At 44.5% G+C, this 16,514-nt stretch overlaps 2 protein-coding genes across 5 annotated transcripts in view; one reads left to right on the top strand and one right to left on the bottom strand.

Moving 5' to 3' along the window:
- COQ6 (coenzyme Q6, monooxygenase) overlaps positions 1 to 1,865 on the top strand; it is a 29,087-nt gene extending 27,222 nt beyond the window's left edge. Inside the window, exons 12-13 of the mRNA XM_089658920.1 lie at positions 1,488 to 1,654; positions 1,741 to 1,865. Coding sequence (XP_089515046.1) covers positions 1,488 to 1,654; positions 1,741 to 1,770 — 197 coding nt within the window. The 3' untranslated portion in view covers positions 1,771 to 1,865. The remainder of the gene's footprint in view (positions 1 to 1,487; positions 1,655 to 1,740) is intronic.
- Positions 1,866 to 2,497: 632 nt separating this feature from the next.
- Positions 2,498 to 16,514, bottom strand: part of ENTPD5 (ectonucleoside triphosphate diphosphohydrolase 5) — a 47,412-nt gene continuing 33,395 nt past the window's right edge. For 3 of the 4 annotated variants that reach the window (XM_089658923.1, XM_089658921.1, XM_089658922.1), the window contains 10 exons: positions 16,022 to 16,097; positions 14,790 to 14,825; positions 13,367 to 13,449; positions 13,182 to 13,261; positions 13,046 to 13,107; positions 8,973 to 9,074; positions 7,240 to 7,380; positions 7,109 to 7,165; positions 2,961 to 3,076; positions 2,498 to 2,887 (listed from right to left, as the gene is read on the bottom strand). In XM_089658923.1, the coding sequence (XP_089515049.1) occupies positions 2,804 to 2,887; positions 2,961 to 3,076; positions 7,109 to 7,165; positions 7,240 to 7,380; positions 8,973 to 9,074; positions 13,046 to 13,107; positions 13,182 to 13,261; positions 13,367 to 13,449; positions 14,790 to 14,825; positions 16,022 to 16,097 (837 nt within the window). In that variant the 3' untranslated portion in view covers positions 2,498 to 2,803. Of the gene's footprint in view, positions 2,888 to 2,960; positions 3,130 to 7,108; positions 7,166 to 7,239; positions 7,381 to 8,972; positions 9,075 to 13,045; positions 13,108 to 13,181; positions 13,262 to 13,366; positions 13,450 to 14,789; positions 14,826 to 16,021; positions 16,098 to 16,514 lie in introns of all 4 variants that reach the window. The other variant, XR_016307779.1, reaches the window with a different exon arrangement.

The raw sequence follows: 16,514 nt of genomic DNA on the forward strand, positions 1-16,514 counted from the left end.
GATTTGTAGAATGATGGATGGAGATGGGGCATGGTTTATGGAGCGATGGATGGAGAGAGGAGTGTGTGGGTTATGGAGTGATGAATGCAGGTAGGGGTATGGTTTATGAAGGCATGGATGGACATGGGGTTGTGATTTGTAGAATGATGGAGATGGGGCATGATTTGTGGAGCGATGGACAGAGATAGGGGTGTGGTTTATGGAGCAATAGATGTAGATAGGACTGAGTGGGTTATGGAGTGATGGATGGAAATAGTAGCGTGGTTATGGAGCAATAGATAGGGGTGAGTAGCTGATGAAGCGATGGATGGAGACAGGGGCATGGTTTGCAGAATGATGGATAGAGCTAGGGCTGTGGTGTATGGAGTGAGTGATAGGATATATGGGCGTGGTTTATAGTAAAGCTTTCCTTAGAGAAATACAGGGCTGTCATTTCTAATAAGGTACAGTGCCTAACTTATTTGGATCCTCTGGTTTCAATACATTTTGAGTTACTGACCTGAAACAAGTAAACAAAGTCAGTGCAACAGCCATGCAGCTATCATTCTCACATTGCAGCCCTATCTTTCCCTCAGGGATGGTTTCCTTTATTTGTATTATCAGTGGAAAAATTGACTAAATGGAACTTTGTATTATGTATTTTTTATGTGTGAATAGACTGGTGCTCTTCTCAATTATTATCAGATTGCTCTTGTACAATCACCACTACTTCACACAGTGTCATTGTGCCCCTGTACAGTTCCCATCACCCCATGCAGTGTGTATATACTTTGTTGAAGTACTGCAAACCCTTGTGTTGTGACCATGTGAACTACAAGTCCAAAACCAGACCTCTCTTTTTCTCATGTACACGGGGCGTTTGGAAAACTCTTCTGAACGATGTAAACTGACTGATGGAAAACGTAGGTTACCGGCTTACCGCGTTAGAAGTGTTTTTAAAAGATAACCTCAGGAGAGCTTCCCAAATGCCCAGAAATAGTAAATAATTAACTATTTCAGACATTTTGTGAGAAATAGAGAGAGTAGAAGCAGAGAGAGCAGTATGTGTTGAGATGACCTGCCTTTTCTGGTTGTATTCACTATGGATCCCATCATGAGCATAATGCGGCACGTTCTACCATTATTTTCCTTCATGCAAAACCTGCAACTGACTGCGCTGGTGTTCCGGGTCCATTTACAAGTGTTTGAAACGCCTGTAAAATCTACTCCTGAACGTAAGTTTGGTGTGTTAAAAAAATGACTCAACTGCCTGTAAATGACGATGTGTACACGGACACATAGGAAAACATTAGGGAGAGTTCAGGGGCTGCTGAAAAAAACGCTGAACGGCTCCTGAACATCAGTTTAGCAGCTGCAGTGTACATGAGCCCTTATACTGTGGTTGCAGTGCTGGTTTCCTTTTCCATTATTAAATTTGAACACAGGTCTGCTATCCTATAGGGACCTCTATAGATCTAGATAACCATTTTATGTTTTTTATTTGTCAGGATCCACAAGACATCTCTTGGCATATGAGACAGAACGGCAACGCCAGAACCTCCCATTAATGGCTGCTATTGACTTGCTGAAAAGATTATACAACACCAAGCAGCCTCCAGTTGTTCTTTTGCGCACTCTTGGTCTCCAAGCAACAAATGCAATGACACCTCTAAAGGTAGGCTGTCTTCCCCATTGAGTGTGCTGTTGGTGACTAGGCGGGGTGTATGGGCTCATCTAACTGTATCTTTCTGTCACCTCCAGGAACAGATAATGGCGTTCGCCAGTAAGTGATGATGGTGCTTCATCTAATGGCAATCCATATATGTAATTTATTGGGCAGTCATTTCCTGATATATTTTGTTTATAATAAATATGTTTTACATTGATTTTAAAAAATTTTTTTTCCATATGACTGTAGCTATATCACATCAGATGAAACCATTAAATGAGTGCAGAGTTGCAGGTAAAATGACTGTGCTTATACCCCCAGTTCACAACGATGCGGCAGTGTGGGCCAAGTTTTGCACGGGCACAAGAGCCCATTCATATGAATGGACTCCCATGCACGTGACACGCAGGGAAGAAGTCCATGCACTTCTTTGGAAAACGCAGCGTGCCATTAGAATCAATGGCACCTGCCCGCGGGTCCACATTTCTCTGTGCGGGTGGTGTGGCTGCACAGATTTGTGTGCAGATCCGCAGTAGCACCACCTGCACAGATGTGAACTGAGGGTCAGTGCATATTATAATCACAGCTGGGTCTGAAGAACATCATTGATTGTGTTACTACCTGCAGAAGTAGCAGTGGAGGGCAGCTGTGTTTTTTTTAAACACCCTATATGGAGAAGGCTTGTGCTTCTTGCTTGGCTGTGACAATGCAGATTGAAATAGGAACTTGCTGTGGCTAATCGCCACACTTTGGAGAACTGGGAAAAATTCAGTTGAACTGCCAGATTTTTCAGGCTGACATCCAGCGACACAAACTTTAAAATACTGACAAGACATCAGTGACACAAAGTACTTTACCAAATAAATTATTTAATTTACTGCACTTTTTTACATTTTAATAGATTAATTATATAAATATCATGGCTGCAACAAATAGCAGCTGGTTAGAAATGGTCAGTGCAAATTGCATATTATTCAAGATTAGGACACTAGTAAGAGAAGAAAATTAAATTATGATGAGCTCTCTTGTATCCATGTAACATTAGCAAATTAGTTATAATAATAAAAAAAAAAAAAAAGTTTTTGGGCTAAATCCCAAGATGTGCGATATGACTCATTATAAGGCACTGGGGTTGTGGTATCGCTGCTGGTGCTACTACAACAGTAAAAGGGACTGCAACACGTGGAAAGCGGCTCCCAGCGTCCAGCTCATCTCCACATTTCGCACTTTTTTGGTTAGCTGAAATGAAAATCCAAAATGTGATTTAGAAGGAACAAAAACCATAAAATAAACAACAAGATTGCAGATTTACCTGCAAGATGGTTCCATCCTCGAATCCAAAGCCTTCCCTGAGCAGAGCAGTGATGTAGGTCAGGTCCATACACAAGAAGTGGCTGTGAGACGAGTCGCTGGTCATATGGTCACACACTGCGGGAAGATGCATTCAGTTGACAGTTTGCCATAACATGTTCTCTTCACATCTAAAGAGAAAATTCTTTGATACAACTTTTTTTTCCTGGCCTTTCTGACCTTTAGATTGTACAAATATGCACAAATTGTTTTTTTTCTAAAACTCATAAATTGTCCATTTTTTTTGCTATGCAAGAAGTGCCCCTGATGGTACACACAGCACCAGCAGAAGCTGTGCTAGATGATAATAAGCTATGATGTTGAACACTGGGAATTAAAGGATAAGTTCACTTTGTGGAACATGTAGCCTATTCCAGCAGCTGCAGGCTCCACCCTCTCCCACCAAGCCTGCCTATTGGCCATCAATGTCACTCATCACATTGAAGGGTCATTTGGGCTTGTAAGAGGGTAGGAAGGAGCATTACCAAGCCCAATGATTACAGGAAAAGTATATGGCATTGAATGGTCTGTATGGCATGTGCATTTCACTGCTTATGTATTTTTAATTACCGTATTTCTCACTCCATAAGACGCACCTAGGTTTTAGAGGCGAAAAACAAGAAAAAAAAATATTCTGAACCAATGGACTGCAGACATAGTACAGGAGATGACCAGAGACTGCGGACACAGTGCAGGGGATGACCAGAGACTGCGGACACAGTGCAGGGGATGACCACAGACTGCGGACACAGTGCAGGGGATGACCACAGACTGCGGACACAGTGCAGGGGATGACCACAGACTGCGGACACAGTGCAGGGGATGACCACAGACTGCGGACACAGTGCAGGGGATGACCACAGACTGCGGACACAGTGCAGGGGATGACCAGAGACTGCGGACACAGTACAGGGGATGACCAGAGACTGCAGACAGTGCAGGGGATGACCAGAGACTGCGGACCTTTGGGGAGGGAGGGGGAACGGGTACCTGAATTTGACAGGTACCCGCTCCCACTTTCGCGGAGTTGTCCTTCCCTCTTCTTCCCGCGCCGGCTTCTGTGACAGCCAGGTGCCCACTGCGCATGCGCGAGAAGCGCTGCGCTTTGTGAATGGCCCGGCGCCCTCTGGGACCTGTCATGTGTCCCAGAAGACACCGGACCATTCACAAAGCGCAGCAGGCACCCGGCTGTCACAGACGCGAGCGCGGGAAGACTGTTCAGCGCTGGAGCGAGGAACAGGTAAGGTCCTGCAGGAGAGAACAGCTGAGCGGCCGGCCCGGTATTCTGACATGGTGGCAGCAGAAATACAGTACCGGCTGCTTTATATTCGCTCCATAAGACGCACTGACATTTTCCCCCCTTTTTTGGGGGAAAAAAGTGCGTCTTATGGAGCAAAAAATACGGTAACTCCCTAGCTAAACTAATTCCACAGGTTTGTTTTAACTCCTCTGATGGATGGAAAGGTGGGATCACAAGTCCTAATCTTTCTGCAGATAAGAACCCTAGAGCCTGTACATTCAAGTCCAAGATCCAAAGAATGAATAGTGCTTTTGTACACATTATGTTTCTTTTTTTCTTATTGTTAGTAATAGAAAAAAAAATACATTTTTCGAAAAGAAAAGTTTGTACCATAAAATCCTTTTCTTGGAGTCCATTGAGAGACACAGGATGTCCTAATCCTTTGGTGATATATTGCCACCTAGAGAAAGTAGGACACTGGCAAAATAATTAAAAAAAAAAAAAAAAAGCTGTAGGCCAGCCCAGGGTATAACTAGCATGCCACACTTTGGTAGCAAAGTAATATTAAGATTCATAAACACAGAGGGGTGGTACCTTTTGTCCCTCAATAGACTCAAAGATAAAGATTTTAGGGTGAGTACAAAAACGCTGCTTTTCTCCCTTGTCCATTGAGGGACATAGGAGTCCTAAACCTTTGGGATATCCAAAAACAAATCAAGTGAGGGGTGGGCAACACAGAAAACCCGCCTGAAGCTCAAAAAAGCTGCCTGAAGGATCTTATATACCTAAAGCTGGCATCAGACAGGATTGAAATGTCCACCTGGTAGAACTTGGAAAACGTGTGAACTGAAGACTGGATGGTAGCCTTGCAGAATAGGTGGAACATATAACATGTTTCAAAGGTGAACTTTATCCTTTAAAAGGCAGTTTACAGTGTTTAAAAGATCAAGTGTACACACACTTTGGATCACAGCAGTGACTGCCACTCCTTACAGAAAAATGTAAAATAACTGTATAAAAGCTTAACATTCTAGTTTTGTTTAAAGTGTTACTAAACCCAGGACCCTGCATTCACTATATCCGGTCTCCCCAGACCCTGCATTCACTATATCTGGTCTCCCCGGACCCTGCATTCACTATATCTGGTCTCCCCGGACCCTGCATTCACTATATCTGGTCTCCCCGGACCCTGCATTCACTATATCTGGTCTACATCAACCCAAGATGAGCACTAAGAAAACCCACATGCAATCTGCTGTGAAGCAGGATTGGGCAGACATACAATATATTGCCAAAGTATTACCTTTACACACACATGAACTTTAATGGCATCCCAGTCTTAGTTCATAGGGTTCAATATTGAGTTGGCCCTGCCCTTTTCAGCTATAACGGATCCAACTCTTCTGGGAAGGCTGTCCACAAGGTTTAGGAGGGTGTCTATGGGAAGGTTTGACCATTCTTCCAGAAGTTCATTTGTCAGGTCAGGCACTGATGTCGGGGGAGGAGGCCTGGCTCGCAGTCTCCACTCTAATTCATCCCAAAGGTGTTCTATGGGGTTGAGGTCAGGACTCTGTGCAGGCCAGTCAAGTTCCTCCACCCCAAACTGGCTCCTCCATGTCTTTATGGACCTTGCTTTGTGCACTGGTGTGCAGTCATGTTGGAACAGGAAGGGGCCATCCCCAAACTCTTCCCACAAAGTTAGGAGATTTAAATTGTCCAAAATGTCTTAATATGCTGATGCCTTAAGAGTTCCCTTCACTAGAACTAGGGGCCAACCCCACCCCACCCCACCCCATAATCCCCCCTTCACCAAACTTTACACTTGGCACAATGCAGTCAAGTACCGTTCTCCTGGCAACCACCAAACCCAGACATGTCAATCAGATTGCCAGACAAAGAAGCGCGATTCCTCACTCCAGAGAACACGTCTCCACTGCTCTAGAGTCCGGTGGCGGCGTCCATTACACCACTGTATCTAACGCTTTGCATTGCACTTGGTGATGTAAGGCTTGGATGCAGCTGTTTGGCAATGGAAACCCATTCCATGAAGCTCTCTACGCACTGTTGTTGTGTTAATCTGAAGGCCCCACCAAGTTTGGAGGTCTTTAGCTATTGACTCTGTAGACAGTTGGTGACTTCTGTGCACTGTGCGCTTCAGCATTCGCTGACCTCACTGTAATTTTACATGGCCTACCGCTTCATGGCAGAGTTGCTACTGTTCCCAGTTGCTTCCACTGTTATAATACCACTAACAGTAGCACAGAAATGTAATGGATGGACTTATTGCACAGGTGACAATCTATCAAGGTATCACGCTTGAATTTAGTGGGCTCCTGAGAGTGACCCATTTTTCACAAATGTCTGTAGAAGCAGTCTGCATGGCTAGGGGCTTGATTTTATACACCTGTGGCCATGGAGGGGATTGGAACTCCTTAATCCAATGAGTTGGTGGGGTGTCCCAATACTTTTGGCAAGTGTACATTACATTACAGTAGTGTACATTACAGTATTATTATTATTACTACGAGTTTATATAGCGCCAAAGGGTTTGCTCAGCGCTGTACAATAGGGGGGACAATACATGGCACAGTACAACAACAACAAACAACGTACGAGGGGTAAGAGGGCCCTACTCTTACGAGCTTACAATCTGGGAGGGGGTAAAGGTACAGTAGGAAGTGGCTGAGGGGGATGAAGTGGTGGGAGGAATGAGGGAGGATGTATGTATAGAATTGGCCTGGTGGGATTGGGGTTTTCTTCAGGACAGATGTTTGTAACAAGTTTCTAACCCATAAAACAACCAAACCATGTTTCAGAATATTTTGGGGGGGAAAAAAAAGACAAGCCTTTAATAAATCTCCATATTTTACCTTCTCTTGCTTTTTGGGCAAAGTCACGGACTTCCAGCACACCACCATTCTCGAAATCTGATATCACAAAAATGCTGCATTAGGAGAACAGAACAGAATGGTTTATCAAGCTGCACAGACATGGCACTCACCAATCAGGCTGCTGTCCACAGCGCGGTCATAGTAGTATGAGAAGGCATAGAATGGGCTGTGTCGGATCTCTTCCACTTGGTGCAGCTTTCCTACCACAATACGTTGAACCTCCGAGTAACACAAATGAAATCCAGTCAGACCTGAAAGGAAAAATGGAGCCAAACATAATACAAGTCCACATGCTATACATCAGCAATATGCTAGACAAGCCCACTTTTAAAACATATAGGAACTGGCATGTCCAGTTGAATCAGAGACTTCCTGAGCACCGAAAGGAGAACCCTGCCCCCTTCCTATGAGTTGCTTTTAGGGTTCATTGAAGCATCTCTGAAACATTTATAAGGTACAACTTAAGTCAGAAAAATAGAAATTCTGTTCGATAGACATTTTAATCATTTCTATGTATATAGTCTTCCCACCACTTTTCTGTTATAGCAGTTGCACAGTATGTCTAAATTGGCTGCCACCTCAGTCTGCATGAGAGTACCTAGAAACAGTGCGGCTGTTACTTATTCAAATCAGCATACCGCAATGGTTTCCACTATGAGCAAAAGATATTTAAGACATTTCCACTGTTAATCAATCCTGGTAAAATTAAGAGGATTCCAAAAACTTTACATTTTTCATCACAGCAGGAGTAGATTAGGGATTTCTCAAATGAGACAATCTGTGAGAGTTAAAGCCAGAGTGCACCCCTCACCGTAAGCATGTCTTACCCCTTCTAGAACCTGAGTGCACCCCTCACCATCATCATGTCTTACCCCTTCTAGAACCTGAGTGCACCCCTCACCATCATCATGTCTTACCCCTTCTAGAACCTGAGTGCACCCCTCACCATCAGAATGTCTTACCCCTTCTAGAACCTGAGTGCACCCCTCAACATCAGCATGTCTTACCCCTTCTAGAACCTGAGTGTACCCCTCACCATCAGCATGTCTTACCCCTTCTAGAACCTGAGTCTTCCCCTCACCATCAGCATGTCTTACCCCTTCTAGAACCTGAGTGCACCCTTCACCATCAGCATGTCTTCCCTCTTCTAGAACCTGAGTGCACCCTTCACCATCAGCATGTCTTCCCTCTTCTAGAACCTGAGTGCACCCTTCACCATCAGCATGTCTTCCCCCTACTAGAAACTGAGTGTACCCTTCACCATCAGCATGCCTTACCCCTTCTAGAACCTGAGTACACCCCTCAACATCAGCATGCCTTACCCCTTCTAGAACCTGAGTACACCCCTCAACATCAGCATGTCTTCCTCCTAGAACCTAAGTACACCCCTCAACATCAGCATGTCTTCCTCCTTCTAGAACCTGAGTGCACCTTTCACCATCAGCATGTCTTCCCCCTTCTAGAACCTGAGTGCACCTTTCACCATCAGCATGTCTTCCCCCTTCTGGAACCTGAGTGCACCTGAGTGCACCTTTCCCCCTTCTAGAACCTGAGTGCACCCTTTACCATCAGCATGTCTTCCCCCTTCTAGAACCTGAGTGCACCTCTCACCATGTCTTCCCCTTTCTAGAATCTGCGTGCACCCTTCACCATCAGGCTGTCTTCTTCCACAAAACCTGAGTGCACCCCTCACCATCTATCTTCCCTCTTTTACAACCTGAGAGAGCCCCTCATCATCAGATTTTTTTTTTGTCTTTTCCTTCCACAGAACCTGAGTGCACCACTCACCATCATACTGTCTTCTTCACTTTTAGAACCTTGCACCCCTCACTACCAGACTCACCATCAGAGTGTCCTCCATATCTATAGGTTACACCAGAAAACACCCATGATCCATTCAGGGCTGGAGGAAAACAGTGGCTGCGGAACGTCTGCTCCTGTTGGGCTGATAGAGAGGAGAATTAGGGTATCACACATACTGGGGTTGAATTACTAAAACCAGGGAGTGTAAAATCTGGTGCAGCTGTACATGGTAGCCAATCAGCTTCTAACTTCAGCTTGTTCAGTTAAGCTTTGACAATAAAACCTGGAAGCTGATTGGTTTCTATGCAGAGCTGCACCAGATTTGCACTCTCAAGTTTTAGTAAATGAACCCCATAGTATGTTATTTATTTTATAACAATAGTTTAACATATTACTGATGATAAAGTCTCAGTGTCGTTCACAAAGTCAGAGAATAAACAAAGATTTCTCATTGGATTTGAAATTCTTTAATACCACAATTTCCTATCTGAACTTAAATGTGCCCATAGATTTTACAGGGCAACAAATGAGCCCTCAGCCTGAGATCACCATAGAAGACCACATCAAAGAGTATGTCCCAACTGGCAGCTGTCACTTTTCTGAAAAAGAACACCAATGAAAATACATTTTTAATTTTTCTGATCTTGGTACTCATTTTAAGAATGGTCAGCTAGGGTTGTTTGAAGCTAACAAACATGAGATGGTCAACAATTCAAGCTAAAACTGGACAGACTGGATGAGACAATCATCATATACTGTATCTATATGAGGCCGTCCTGTCCTCTGTCGAAAAACTTACACAGTGAGCTCCTTTGTAAAGTGGGGTGTCATGTGTAAAGAATTAAAAGCAAATAGATCCATAGATTAAAAGATGGTTAAATGAGATATATTTGGAAAACGACATTACTGTTATAGGAAAGATGTTGGGATAGAAAAAAGAATAAGAGAGGGCGCACTCTCCTTGTGCATTACTCGCTAAGGTGCAGCCCTCCAAAGATAGGGGAGTCTTGGTACTAGTAAAAAAAAAAAGAATAAGAGAGGGCGCACTCTCCTCATTCATTACTGTGATACAAAGAAATTTATTGTGATAAAAACAAATAGATATTTGCAAACCAATAGGTCATAAAAACAGAGAGAGACACAACTGACGGTCCCAAGTAGCAGGAATCCTGTAGTGGAAAGTGCTAACACTTTTCGGGAGTCGAGCTCTCTTCCTCAGAGCTCAGAGGAAGGATCGAAAGCAGAATGTCAAAAGTGCTTGAACCTTGGCTATGGGGCCTCCAAAATTATAGCGAAGTAAAACAGCCTATTGGTATAGCAGGATGGGCGTGTTGAATCCATGGAGTCCATGTTTGTAAGGAATCTCTCATGGGTATCTGAAAGAATGCTAGAGGTTTTCATTAACCAGAAAGGAATCTAGGTGGCGATGGACTTCCGTAAAGGATATGAACTGTTGTTTTCGCTCTTTCTATGGTTTGTTTAGCTGCCAGTAGAACGTATGTAGCCATCTTGAATTAGTGTTTTGTAAGGCCCGGGGGTTTCAGGTGTAGAAGAACATGCCACAGGTCCCTTGGGAATGGGCAAGCTAATAATGAATGCAGGAGCTTAAGGACCTTTGAAGGATCATTCTTTCAACTGAAAATTAACATCAGTGTAAAGTTAAAAAAAACTTGTCCGGATGTCAACGAAGGTCTACATACAGTGTCCAAAATTGGCCCTTGCTTTCCTGCTCCATCAACAGTGGATGTACCAATAACGCCTTCTCTTGTGGGCATGAAGTCTCAGCAGTACAATGGCCATAACCATGAATAAGCCTGCCAGTGCAGACATCTTCTCTACAAAGCACACAAAGGAAACTTCCAAGTGATAAACAAGAAGTGATCTGACAGGAAAAGCGACTCAGAAGCATTGTCTTGATGAAAATTAAGATCCTTGCAATTGAAATGACCCCCCAAAAAAGGAATAAAATTTGCATCTTAAATGGATCCAGAAATGCCTTAAAGTGGATGCAGGAATGCATGCAGAACAGATCTGTAGGACCTTTTTGTGGTGTGAACTGGCCCTTAGTCAGGAATTTCCTTGGCTGCATTATTTGAAGAACCTGAGAGCAGTCCTCAATGTTAGGCCATCTTCTCCCTTCTCATAACCTGAGCGAACCACTCAAAATCCAACTGTCATCTCCATCTTTGGAATCTGAGTGTGCCACAAAACATCAGGCTGTCTTCCCCTCAGAACGTGTGCGCATCCCTCAGTACTCGGATTCTCAGATTTGGGAGTAGAAGCCTTTCCCCCAATAACTTCTCCTAAACCCCAGCCTACGAGGGGATACTGAGAGGTAGATTTATTAAAACTGGTGCAGCTGTGCAAGGTAGCCAATCAGCTTCTGACCTCAGCTTGTTAACCACTTGGCCGCCGCCCTATAGCAGAAATACTGCTACAGGGCAGCAGGGGTGCGCAAAATCGTGTATATATACGTGATTTCGCATTTCCCGGTAGGAGTCATGCGCGGGCCGCGCGCACGCCCAACCTGCGCCGCTGTACTGGCCAAGGCTGTTAATCACCGGGTCCTGTCCGGTGATTACTTGCCAGCACCCGGTGATTGCCAAGTATTATCAACAGAGGAGAGAACTGTATGTAAACAGTACAGCCCATCAGCTCCTGCACACTGCTTTGTATGGCTCTGCATAGCAGAGCCATACATAGCAGTGTGCTCACAGTTGAAAGCACACACACAGCTTACTTTGAAACAGCACACAGTTAACCCTTTGATCGCCCCACATGTTAACCCCTTCCTGCCCAGTGCCATTAGTACTGATCACTGTATTGGTGTCACTGGGGATATCAGTGACACCAAGTCAGTTCCCCCCCAGTGTCAGAATACCCACTGCAGTCCCACTATAAGTCGCTGATCGCCGCCATTACTAGTAAACATAAAAAATAAAAATTCCAGTATATATACCGCCATTCTTAAACTCTATAACCTTCACGTCAACCAATTAACTTACACATATTGGCATTTTTTTTTAGCAAAGACACGGAGCAGAATACATTTTGGCCTAAATTTATGATGAAATTTTATTTTTTTAATTTTTTAGTGGACATGTACAATAGCAAAAAGTCAAAAATACTGTTTTTTTTCCTCAAAATTGTTGGCCTTTTTTTTTTCAATAGTGCAAAAAATAAACACACAGGGGATCAAATACCACCGAAAGAAAGCTCTATTCGTGGGAAAACAAGGACGTAAATTTATTTTGGGTGCAGCGTTGCATGACCGCGCAATTGTCAGTCAAAGTAACGCAGCGCCATAATGCAAAAAAATGGCCTGGTCAGGAAGGGGGGGTGAAACCTCTGGAGGGCAAGTGGTTAAATTAATCTTTGGCTCTAAAATCTGGAAGCTGGTTTCTATGCAGAAGTGAGTTTGATTTTGCACTCTCCAGCTTTAGTAAATAAACCCCTGAGGCAGGGGTGGACTGACAACTCATGGGGCCCCCGGGCAATAGGGGATCATGGGGCCCCTGTGTCCTTGCCAAAACTCAAAACAACCTATGAAAAAGGTACCAGGGGCATCTCATGGGGCCCCCTACTGACCCCGGGCCCTCGGGCAGTGCCAGAGTTTCCAAATGGTCAGTCCGCCCCTGCCCTGAGGGTCATATGAAAAGGGAAGGCAGCACAAATGAAACCCCCAGAGGAGGCCATTTTGTATGTAATATCTAAGTGTGGAGGGGAAGACTTGACAGATTAGTGAATACAAAGAGAGCTGCAGGAGTGATTTCAGCGAATTTCTTTAGGTCTTACCGAACTCTATTCAGCATTCTTGATTAACTTGAAGCTGCCATATGTATTTTCTCTAAAATATACATCAACACTTTAGTGCAAGATGTCTTGTTTGGTTTCATGCCCCTGGTGATGTCTCCATAAGAGGAAAATTCCTGGAATGAGTCAGGTCTTCTGACCTTCATGGAGATTCTCAACTCATGTCAAGCCCCATATAACAATTCTGTGCAACCAAAGGAGTGCACTAAAAATATACACGTAACAATACAGAGTGGAGTCACACACGAAGAGCATCCCTCCACTGACTTTGAGGTGACAACATACATTTTTAGGATTTACCTACAGACACCGAAGCTTCAAGAACTGCAAGACGAGCCTCCTTCAGACCGAGACCCAGATAACTGGAACAACAATAGCTTTATTACTATCAGCAAAGTCCTGTAAAGGGAGAGGACTCACGGCACAGAAGACCCACCTACGTGTGTAGAGGCGATATGTGCTATTGAACAGCTCAAAGGAAGCCAGCGACTCCTGTGGAGTCTCATCTAATGTAGCCTGAAAAGATCAAAAAAGATAAAGGACCAATCTACTAAAGAGAGGCAGACAGTGGTCAGTGTTGTACATACAGAGTCACAGTGCTGGAGAGAAATACAAACTTACTTTGTTAAGAGGAAGAAAGGTGATCTGTGTAGATGCTCCACCCAAATCCAAAGTACCCACACTATGATCTCCGTGTAACCGACCTAGAGGGTAGCAGAGATTATAGCTGGTGCACACAGTGACCTGACTGAACCCCCACCTACCCTACATACAGACATACTGGCCAGACTGTACCCCCACCTACACTACACACAGAAGCAGTGACCCGACTGTACCCCCACCTACACTACACACAGAGGTAGTGACCCGACTGTACCCCCACCTACGCTACACACAGAGGTAGTGACCCGACTGTACCCCCACCTACGCTACACACAGAGGTAGTGACCCGACTGTACCCCCACCTACGCTACACACAGAGGTAGTGACCCGACTGTACCCCCACCTACGCTACACACAGAGGTAGTGACCCGACTGTACCCCCACCTACGCTACACACAGAAGTAGTGACCCGACTGTACCCCCACCTACGCTACACACAGAAGTAGTGACCCGACTGTACCCCCACCTACTCTACACACAGAAATAGTGACCCTACTGTACCCCCACCTACGCTACACACAGAAGTAGTGACCCGACTGTACCCCTACCTACGCTACACACAGAAGTAGTGACCCGACTGTACCCCCACCTACGCTACACACAGAAGTAGTGACCCGATTGTACCCTCACCTACACTACACACAGAAGTAGTGACCCGACTGTACCCCCACCTACGCTACACACAGAAGTGGTGACCCGACTGTACCCCCACCTACGCTACACACAGAAGTAGTGACCTGACTGTACCCCCACCTACGCTACACACAGAAGTAGTGACCCGACTGTACCCCCACCTATGCTACACACAGAAGTAGTGACCCGACTGTACCCTCAGCTACGCTACACACAGTAGTGACCCGACTGTACCCCCACCTACATTACACACAGAAGTAGTGACCCGACTGTACTCCACCTACACACAGACATACTGACCTGACTGTTCTGCCATCTACACTATGCACAGACCTATGGAGCCAACTGTACCACCCACCTATATTACATGCAGACATACTGACCCAACTGTACAATCCATCTAGATTACACAGACAGACACAAAATATACTGACCTGACTGTATCTCCCATCTACACTATATGCACAGACATACTGAGCCAACTGTACCACCCGCCAACACTACACACTGACATACTGAGTCAATTGTACCACCTACACTACACGCAGACATACTGACCCGACTGTCCTTCCCTCCAACACACACGCACACACTGACTCGACTGTACCCTCACCTAGACTACACAGACATACTGACTCAAATGTACCCCCACCTACACTACACACACACACACACTTACACCATGCACAGAGACCTGTCCATATCCTCCACTTACACCATAACCAAGGAGGTATCCTAATGGGTTTACCTGTCAGAAAGTTTACAGTGATCCAGGCCAATATTCCTAAAGAGAAAAAAAAACACAAGTGACAAAAAGAATCCAGTGAGAACCCTGAGGGGTGGTACCTTTTGTCTACAATGTGTACAATCCCATTCTATAAAGAACAAAGCAATGTTCTGCAGATCTCTAGAGAGGAAATTGATCGAATAATCTGCAGAGTATATCAATGAGACTCTGTTCACACATGAGCGTTTTTCAGCTCAAAGCTCGACGCTCAAAAATGCTCAAGTAAAATCCTATTATTTCCAATGGCCCTTGTTCACACTTGATCGTTCTTTCGCCTGTAGCAAAATGCCTATCCCTCAAAAAAGTACTTGCGCTACTTTTCGGGCAGATCTGTGTATTGTCCCCATAGACTTGAATAGAAAATGTCTGAACAGTGGAAATGTACGTTTTTTTCAGGCGTTTTCAGCTCAAACAGCAGCTATTTCTATTGGCCACAGCAAAAACACCTGAATGAAAAATGCCTATAATATTTACATAGTTAGTCTGGCTAAAAAAGACAAAGGTCTATCCAGTTCAACCATTAAAAAAAAAAAGTTATAATCCTACACCCACAGTTGATCCAGAGGAAAGCATAAAAAACCCAGCAAAGAATGATCCAATTTGCTCCTGCAGGGGGAAAAAATTCCTTCCTGATCCCCCGAGAGGCAATTGGAAATTCCCTGGATCAGCTTTACCTATAAATGTTATATCCAGTTATATTCTGTGTATCCAAGAAAGAATCCAGGACTTTTTTTTAAAGCAATCCACTGATCTGGCCACAACCAACTCTTGAGGGAGTCTATTCCACATTTGCACAGCTCTCACTGTGAAGAAACCTTTCCGTGTTTAGAGATTAAATCTCTTTTCCTCCAGACGTAAAGAGGGCCCCCTTGTCCTCTGTGATGACCTCAAGGTGAATAACTCTACACCGAGTTCACTATATGAACCACTGATTTGCAGATCTGCTCAAAAAAACGCTCAAAGACGGCTGAAAAAATGCTTGAATAGAACTCATGAAAAAGCTCAGCCCAGTGTGAATGGAGCCTAAATATTGATCAGAGAGTAGTTGGAACAGAGTAATGTTCTGCAGCTCTTTAGAGGTCAGTGATAAAATAATCTGCAGAATATATGTAAAAATGTGTTGGTGGTGTCTGCAGATTGTTCACATTGGCCAAAGTGTCTGTTTCTGTATTGTGATATTTGTGCATTTTTACCTTCATCGGTTCCATCCAGAATGGTGACGCTGTTCTCCGGTACTAGAAAAGGAGAGGAGTTGAAGACTTTCCTCACCTAAATAAGAGGAAAATGAGACTTGTTCATGACCTATAAAAAAACATTCCAACCATTCACTCACCTAAGCCATGTACCCAGACCACTTAATCAAGCCATGTACCAAGACCACTTAACCAAGCCATGTACCCAGACCACTTAACCAAGCCATGTACCCAGACCACTTAACCAAGCCATGTACCCAGACCACTTAACCAAGCCATGTACCCAAGCCATGTACCCAGGCCACTTAACCAAGCCATGTACCCAAGCCATGTACCCAGGCCACTTAACCAAGCCATGTACCCAAGGCATGTACCCAGACCACTTAACCATGCCATGTACCCAGACCACTTAACCATGCCATGTACCCAGACCACTTAACCAAACCATGTACCCAGACCACTTAACCAAGCCATGTACCCAAGCCATGTACCC

This window comes from Staurois parvus, unplaced genomic scaffold, assembly GCF_062004578.1.
Source record: "Staurois parvus isolate SC_StPar_1 unplaced genomic scaffold, SC_StPar_1.0 ptg001112l, whole genome shotgun sequence".
Classification (NCBI taxonomy): domain Eukaryota; kingdom Metazoa; phylum Chordata; class Amphibia; order Anura; family Ranidae; genus Staurois; species Staurois parvus.